The 8,674-nt window shown below is 46.5% G+C and overlaps 2 protein-coding genes across 2 annotated transcripts in view; one reads left to right on the forward strand and one right to left on the reverse strand.

Annotated features, from left to right (window-relative positions):
* The window catches only part of ATG2B (autophagy related 2B), a 96,167-nt gene extending 92,130 nt beyond the window's left edge, over window positions 1-4,037 (reverse strand). The window contains exon 1 of the mRNA XM_012803520.2: window positions 3,876-4,037. Within this exon, the coding sequence (XP_012658974.1) occupies window positions 3,876-4,037 (162 nt within the window). The remainder of the gene's footprint in view (window positions 1-3,875) is intronic.
* A 544-nt stretch (window positions 4,038-4,581) lies between these two features.
* Window positions 4,582-8,674, forward strand: part of GSKIP (GSK3B interacting protein) — a 20,795-nt gene continuing 16,702 nt past the window's right edge. The window contains exon 1 of the mRNA XM_012803521.2: window positions 4,582-4,668. The gene's annotated coding sequence lies outside the window, so the exon portion shown is untranslated. The remainder of the gene's footprint in view (window positions 4,669-8,674) is intronic.

The raw sequence follows: 8,674 nt of genomic DNA on the forward strand, positions 1-8,674 counted from the left end.
GGAAGTTGGAGGTTGCTGTGGGCTGTAATGCCACGGCACTCCGCCCACGGGGACAGCTTGAGGCTCTGTCTCAAAAAAAAAAAAAAAAAAAAAAAGAAAAGTTGGCTTTAAATCTAATTTTTAGGCCAGGCATGGTGACTCACACCTGTAATCCTAGCACTCTGGGCGGCTAAGGCAGAGATAGACTGCCTGAACAAAAGCAAGTCCCCCATCTCTTGAAATAGCCTGGCATTGTGGGGGATAAAGGGGGTGCCTATAGTCCCAGCTACTCGGAAGGTCAGGGTAAGAGAATTGCTTAAGCCCAAGAATTTGAGGTTGCTGTGAGCTATGACACTCTACCCTGGGTGACAAAGTGAGACCCTGTCTAAAAAGAAATAAAATAAAACAAAACATAAATCTAGGCTTGGCGCCTGTAGCACAGTGGTTATGGCTCCGGCCACATACACCCAGCCTGGCAGGTGCAAACCCAGCCCAGGCCAGCTAAACAATGACAACTGCAACCATGTGGCAGGAACCCGTAGTCCTAGCTACTTGGGAGGCTGAGGCAAGAGAACTGCTTAAGCCCAGGAGTTTGAGGTTGCTGTGAGCTGTGACATGATAGTACTCCACCAAGGGTGACATAGTTTGAGTCTGTCTCTAAATAAATAAATAAATAAATCTAATTTTTACATGTATACATATTTGCAAAATGTCTTAGCAACAATAACAGAATAACTGAGATCAGGGAGGATGGGAATGTCTTTACCAATTTTAACAAAATTATTTGCATAACTGATAGCTAAGAAGTGAAACATTAGTAATACAGCCAATGAGGCAATTCTTCCATTGTAGACATCTTTTTTCAGTCCTGAAACTCATTAAAATCAAATTTCAAAAGTAACTAAATTTCATCAGAACTTTGAAAAATTATATCTATAATAAATGTATCTTATCTTAATAATCAATACAGCATACCAAAATAAACAAATCAGCAACCATAAATGTTTACTGCGCCTGTAATCCTAACACTCTGGGAGGCTGAGGCAGATGGATTGCCTGAGCTCAGGAGTTCAAAACCAGCCTGAGCAAAGCAAGACCCCATCTCTATAAAAAAATAGAAAAACTAGCTGGGTGTTGCGGCAAGTGCCCCTAGTCCCAGCTACTTGGGAGGCTAAGACAAGAGGACTATTTGAGTCCAACAGTTTGAAGTTGCTGTGAGTCATAAAGCCATGGCACTCAACTCCAGGGTGACTGAGTAAGACTCTGTCTCAAAAATAAATAAATAAATGTTTACTGGATGCTTTGACAATTTTAATTAACCTTTACCCTCAAAGAAAGCAAAACATAAATCCTCATATTAAGTCAAATCATAAATCATTTTGCCAAAAATCCTTAAGTTAGGCTTAGGACCTGTAGCACAGTGGTTATGGTGCCAACCACATATATGGAAGCTGGCAGGTTCGAAGCCAGCCCGGGCCAAAAAGCAACAATGACAACTACAACAACAAAAATAGCCAGATGTTGTGGAGGGCACCTGTCAATTACATGGGAGACTGAGACAAGAGAATCGCTTAAGCCCAAGAGTTTGAGGTCGCTGTGAGCTATGACATCACAGCACTCTACCTAGGGTGACATAGTGAGACACTGTCTCAAAAAAAAAAAAAAATCCGTAAGTTAAAACTATAAAATTCACATATCACTACCTCTGATTTCCCATGAGGACTAAATAAAACACAAATAAAAGTGCTTAGCACAGTGCCAGATATAAACAGATGCACAATAAATATTAACTACCTTTCCTTCAGTCTATTTGATGTAATGAAGAAAGCACAGCCTTAGGAATTAGAGAGGTGTGAATTCTACCTAACCAACTGTGTGACTTGAGCAAATTATGTAAGTCCATCTGTAAAACAGAAATAAGAATGCCACCTTACAGGGTTAATACAAATTGCATACGAACTTTATGGCCACCCTGTATAAAGTCATTAAAAAATAATACATAAAGTCCCTCCATCCACAAAGCCATTTAATAAATATACAACCTTCCTCCATTAAGATAATCTATTCATAACTATACCAAAAGTACAGGATCACAGACTGCTGAATTTAAAAATATCCATAAGAATCCCAAACTTCTGGTAAGAATTACAGAAATAGGCTCGGCGCCTATAGCTCAACCGGCTAAGGCGTCAGCCACGTACACCTAAGGTGGCGGGTTCGAATCCCCAGCCCGGACCCGCCAAACAACAATGACGGCTGCAACCAAAGAATGGCCGGGCGTTGTGGCGGGCGCCTGCGGTCCCAGCTACTTGGGAGGCGGAGGCAGGAGACTCGCTTGGGCCCAGGAGTTGGAGGTTGCTGTGAGCTGTAATGCCACGGCACTCTACCCAGGGGGACGGCTTGAGGCTCTGTCTCAAAAAAAAAAAAAGAATTACAGAAATACCCTGATACGGTATCTGCCATGAAGTGTATGCTCCCATTAATGTTTACTAAACTCAGGTGAATTATTATGTACATCACTTGGTGAATTACAGCAGCCTCAACTATGCTGGTAAGGGACTGGGTGGGTCTTTCTCTCCTCAAACCAGAGTTTTTTCCACCATCTTGTGTACTCTCCCTACTTTAAGTCGTCTAATCACTGATGAACCTATGTATGTATTCATACTCTCTAGCACAAATTAAGGGTCATAGGCTGAGCGCCTGAAGGTCAGTGGTTAGAGTGCCAGCCTAGGCCTGCTAAACAAACAAACAAACAACAACAACAAAAAAAATAGCCAGACGTTGTGGCAGGCTCTTGTAGACCTAGCTACAAGGGAGGCTGAGGCAAGAGAATCACTTGAGTCCAAGAGTTTGAGGTTGCTGTGAGCTATGCCACCACAGCCCTCTACCAATGGTGACAAAGTGAGGCTCTGTCTCAATCAAAAAAATAAAAAATAAATAAAAATAAAAAAACAAATTAAGGGTCATAACAAGGTGTTACTACAATCTAAACTTTCCTGTGGCTAAGAAAGTAGGAGTTGGGAAAAGAGAAGCCACTCCATTCTTTTCAAACCCAAGGGTGAATTACTTCAAGTAAAATACTATGCATTCAACACACACATGCAGGTACAACCGTATGAAGTGCACTGACATGCACATGAAGTACCCGTAAGAAACAGTAAGTCAACCCACAGCCGCTAAATGACAAGTGGAAAGTAGGTTTTAGAAATGTCTGAAAACTGCAGATTCAGCGCTTTTGCAACACCTGCTTTTACGGTCTGTCACGTGAGGCAACGCAGCATAACTAAACAGCACTGCTAGGGCCACACAACCATTCACAGGCTAGGTACACAAACTGCTCTTACAATCATATAATCAAGCAAAAGCTGGCAAACCGGCCAAGGAGGCCTTCACCTAACTTTCTTCCAGATGGCAAACGCTGCACCAAGACAAGATAAACCCGGTATGCAAGTAGCTAACCCAAAACAAATAACTAGGGGTTCTGACATCCCAAAGGTCCTCCTCATCTTTATTCTTTTCAGAATGTCATTCCATGAAATAGTTTATTTGCCAAGGAACCCTGAGGCCCCTCACATCCCAAAGGGCAGAACAGGTCACCTCCTTCCATGGACACTTCAGCCTGTTTCATAGACCCCGAAACAGTGACTCGATTATTTCCATAAGGTAGACTCCATTACATCTGTTAAGTTTCTGGAACACGTGATCTGGGGGGGGGGAAGTAAACTCGCTACAAACACATTAAACCACACTCTTAACACATTTCTCTGAGCCCTGCCACACTTGGGTCCGGGCAATACCCAGGGAGAGACTGACTGTCACCAATTCTGGCTGACACTCGTTTGAATCTCCCTAAGGAGGGGAGTGAATCCCACCCCGTCGCCTCCGGCAGCACTTACCCATTTGTCCAAGGGGACCTGGGCGAGGGACCCGGTGCCCTGGTAAAGGTCCAGGCTGAGCTGCTCCAGGCTCAGCTTCTCCTGCAGGAAGTGGCCCAAGTACCTCTGCAGGAGGTACCGACAGGCCCTCTTCTTTATAGACTCCGAAAACGGCCACGGCATGGTGAGGGCTAGCAGCTGGGCTGGCTGCAGCTGCGGGCGGCAGCGGTGGCTCCGGCCTCAGGGCTGAGGCCTCAGGTCCAGGCCTCGGCAGCTGAGCCTTGGGTCCCAGACAACGTCCCCCAGGCCGCGGCGGCGCCTAAACCCGGGGCGTCCCCTCCATACCGGCTCAGCGGCAGGCGTCCCTTAGGACGACCCCATTGCCCATGCCGTGCCGCTCGCACGAGGCCTGTCGGGGACAAGGCGCAGAAGAGACCCAGTCACCCGAGACAGGGTGTGTCCGAGGGGATCCTAATCGGCACAGAGAGAGGATGCAAGATAGCACGAGGTGGGGCGGCAGGGGATAAGGCAGACACCGCCACCGCTGCCGCGCGACGAACTTGTTGTCATCCACGGGGCGCGCTCCCGACACTGGGAACGCTCCCGGCGCGTTCCCGAGATCCAAACTCCGCGCAAGCGGCCGGGCGCTGGCGGAAGTGACGCCACACTGGGGGCCAAGGGAGGCGGGGAAAAGGGCGGCGACCCGAGCAGTTCCGGCTGCGAGGGGCGGGCTAGGGCTGAGGGGGAGGGGGCGGCGCCGCGGTCCGCTTCAGTCGCCTCCGGAGGGAGGAAGAGAAGGACGCGGGGTTCGCAGGTAAGCGGCCACCCGGCCGGCTGCGGGCTAACGGGGAACGGGCCGGGCGCGGGGCGCTCCGGAAGGGCACGCGATGCACGAGCTGAGTCATGAGGGGAGACGGCTGAAGGGGCCCCGCGCCCGGGCTGAGAGGGGTCTGGGAAGGGTCTGGCCTGGGGTCTCTCGGACCCCCGCCCCCGGGAAGCTGACACCCGGGGCTCCACCGGCTCTACTAGAGGACTGGCGTCCCTCTGGAGTATCTCTGCCCTTCCCCCCCACCCCGAATGTTGACCGGTGCCCATTGTCAGCAAGTTATTCGTCCCCGCCTCATTCAGGTATTGTTTCCAGAGCTTCCTTTGCGTTTCTGTGGGTCTGCCGGTCTGCAGTTTGCCGAGCGCTTCTCGAATACGCTTCCTTAATCCTGGTGTGCTGCACCAACGACCAGGAAACTTGGGTTTTCGAGGCATTTGTAGGCAAAACTGCTTTTTCCGATAAATGCCAGAGACTCCTGACCCCGTGGACACCTCGGTATAGTATTATACTTGTGTTCTGGCAATCTGCGCAGTCGTATTGCTGCCTTTTGGGAGGCAACTCCTTCAGAGGCGGAGACTGCTCTCAAGTTAGTCTACTTCTGAAGGCCTGAGTGCCTCTGTTCTGTGGCCCCGGAAACTAGATGTCCTAGGTTAGAATCCTGTCAGTGACACTTAGTAACTAAGTCCCCTGGAACCTGCCACTACCCTCTGAGCCTACGTCACCTCCTTTGCCGGGTGTGGGCGGATTAATATCTTAGGTCCAAGGAATGTTAAGAGCATTAAGCGATCTGAGTAGGGCATGAACCTAAGCAGTCCTAAACAGAGTCTTGAGACGTGCATAATTAAAGATAGTGAATAAAGACGACCAGTTTAAAGAGTTAAATATTACTATCTTGATACCCGTTTTATGAATGCTATAGAAATACTAACAGCCCAAAATGTTGGCAGATAGAGAAAGACCAGGTTCTCCTTCCCACAGTCACCTTTTCATTTTAGAACCATTAAGCTCTCCAGTGTATGCAGTTGCTTGGATTGTTGGTGTTCCTCATTCTTTGCAGACTTATCCCAAGTATTCTCAGTAACTTCAATTCCTTTCCTTTTCATTCATTGAAAAATATTTGTTAAGTGAAAGTAACCATAGTTGGTGATATAAAAAGTGTAAAGAAGGATCAAAATGTTTAAGATGTGTAGGTTCTAAAATGGAAAGTAAATTCATTTATTCAGTAAATATTTATTGATTGCTGGCTTTGTGCCAGGGACTATTCTGGGGGCTGGAGATACAACAGGGAAGAGAGAAGTTGCTTCCTTCCTGAAGCTTACATTTTCTTAAAGGAAGGGGAAACAGTAATCAAGTAAATAGTATGTAATGTGGTGATGAGTGCTGTAGCAATAACATAATGGCAATGTAAAGAGAAAAGAGATGTGAGAGGAGGAGAGATTTGACATTTTTATATACGGTGGTAAGAGGTCTTTCTTATTTAAGAAGATGATGTTCGGCTTGGCTCCTATAGCTCAACCGGCTAAGGTGCCAGCCATGTACACCTAAGGTGGCGGGTTCGAATCCCCAGCCCGGACCCGCCAAACAACAATGACGGCTGCAACCAAAAAATAGCCGGGCATTGTGGCGGGTGCCTGTGGTCCCAGCTACTTGGGAGGCGGAGGCAAGAGACTCGCTTGAGCCCAGGAGTTGGAGGTTGCTGTGAGCTGTAATGCCACGGCACTCTACCCAGGGGGACAGCTTGAGGCTCTGTCTCAACAAAAAAAAAAGATGATGTTCTAGTAAAGACTTAGAGAAAGCTGGGAAGCAAGACACATGTATGTCTAGAAGAGTTGTTTCTCAGGCAGGAGGAACAGCAGCTGTAAGGCCCTGTCAGAGAAGGATACTTTGTGAGTTCAGGAAACATCAGGAGGGAGTGAAGGAAAGAGTAGAAGCTGAGTGGGGGAGAGAAGAGGGAGCACGTGGCAGACTGGTGGGAGGTTATGGCTTGTTAGGAACCCCAGCCACACAGCAACCCCAGCCACACAGCAGGATGTAAGCAGCCGGTAGGAAGCAAAGCTTCATTGATATTTTACAGCTGCTCCCCATCGCTTGCGCCTCTTTCACATCAGCAGCAGCATTACATTCTCATAGGAGCATGAACCCTAGTGTAAACTGCATGTGCAGGGGATCTAGGTTGTGCACCCCTTATGAAAATCTAATCCCCACCCCTCCACACCTCCGTCCATGGAAAAATTGTCTTCCATGAAACTGGTCGTTGATATCATAAAGGTTGGGGATCCCTGCATGTAGGGCCTTATAGGCTGTTTAAAGAACTTTGTCATTTACTCTGGATTAGATAGGTTTGAAATTGCATGCATCTGAGAAGAGTGACATAATCTGGCCTAAATTTTTATAGGATCATACTAACTACGGTTATGGGTGAGTGGGCCAAAAGTGAAAACAGCAAGACGAGTTACTTAGAAGGATATTGCAGTAATCTAGGCAAAAGATGACAGTGGTTTGGATCAGGGTGATAGCAGTGAAGATGATTAGAAGCAGTTAGGTTCTGGATTTCTTTTTTTTTTTTTTTTTTTTTAAGAGACAGTCTTACTTTATCGCCCTGGGTAAAGTGCCGTGGCATCACACAGCTTCCAACTCCTGGGCTTAGGTGATTCTCTTGCCTCAACCTCCCCAGTAGCTGGGACTACAGGCCCCTGCCACAACACCTGGCTATTTTTTGTTGCAATTTGGCCAGGGCCGGGTTTGAACCCACCACCCTCAGTATATGGGGCCAGCGCCCTACACACTGAGCCACAGGTGTCACCAGTTCTGGATTTATTTTGAAAATAGTAAGACATGTTTGCAAATAATAATGATACCTGCCATAAAAGGAATATAAACTAAGTGGTATGAAAAGTCAAAAATGGGGCCAGGCACTGTGGCTCACACCTATAATTCCAGCATTTGGGAGGCCAAGGCAGGTGGATTGCCTGAGCTCACAGGTTTGAGACCGGCCTGAGCCAGAGTGAGACCTTGTCTCAAAATATAGCCGGGCTGCTATGACGAGCACCCATAGTCCCAGCTACTTAGAGTTTGAGGTTGCTGTGAGCTGTGACACTAAGGTAACAAGTGAGACTCTGTCTAAAAAAAAAAAAAAAAAGTCAAAGATGGGATCTTATCTGGCAAGGAATTAGAATAGGTTTTGGGAGGTTTGAACTGGACTTCTGACAAGTAGATATGATTTGGTCTTAGCTCAAGTTAGTAGTTTCCTTTGCAGTATAGAGTTACATTCCATAAGATGCATACAATTTCAAATATCAGAAAGGAAAATTAAAATGGGAGGTTTTGCAAAAACAGACATACTTCATGCAAAGTCTAAAGTGTGTTGCCTTGTACATTTTATGCTTTATAAGAGAAATTCAGCTTAAATATTAAGGTTTAGGACCCGTCCATATGATATCTTTAGCTCAGATAGGATACAAACTCATCCCAAGTCTCCGTGCTGTTTTTGTGTCTTACCAAAGACAAAACACCTATCACAAAACGTTAACACTGTTTTATTAATTGAAGGAGATGAAAAGAATTACCCATCCAATTATTTTCAATTCCTTTAGAATTATATAAAGGATTTGGGAGTGACAGGTTAGAAGCTATATACCAGAGGCTAAATGGGCCATGTCAAAATGATTATCCCTCAAAGAAATCCATGTTAACATGTGAAATAAAAGGAAAGCCAGTGAGATTTTATTGATCTTTTTTTAAGACTTAGACCTGAGGTAAAAGGAATATGCTGTCAGGGATCCCATGTCCCATAGCTCCTGCAAGCAGGAGTTACCACCCTGTGTAATGTAAAGAACCTCAATCTTGGAGTCAAACTTGAGTTTCAGGGCCAGCACTTTCTTCTTTAAAGATACTTTTGGCTCGGCGCCTATAGCTCAACCGGCTAAGGCGCCAGCCATGTACACCTAAGGTGGCAGGTTCGAATCCCCAGCCCGGACCCGCCAAACAACAATGA

The sequence above is a fragment of the Otolemur garnettii genome, unplaced genomic scaffold, assembly GCF_000181295.1.
Source record: "Otolemur garnettii isolate 467f Iridium unplaced genomic scaffold, OtoGar3 scaffold00020, whole genome shotgun sequence".
NCBI lineage: Eukaryota > Metazoa > Chordata > Mammalia > Primates > Galagidae > Otolemur > Otolemur garnettii.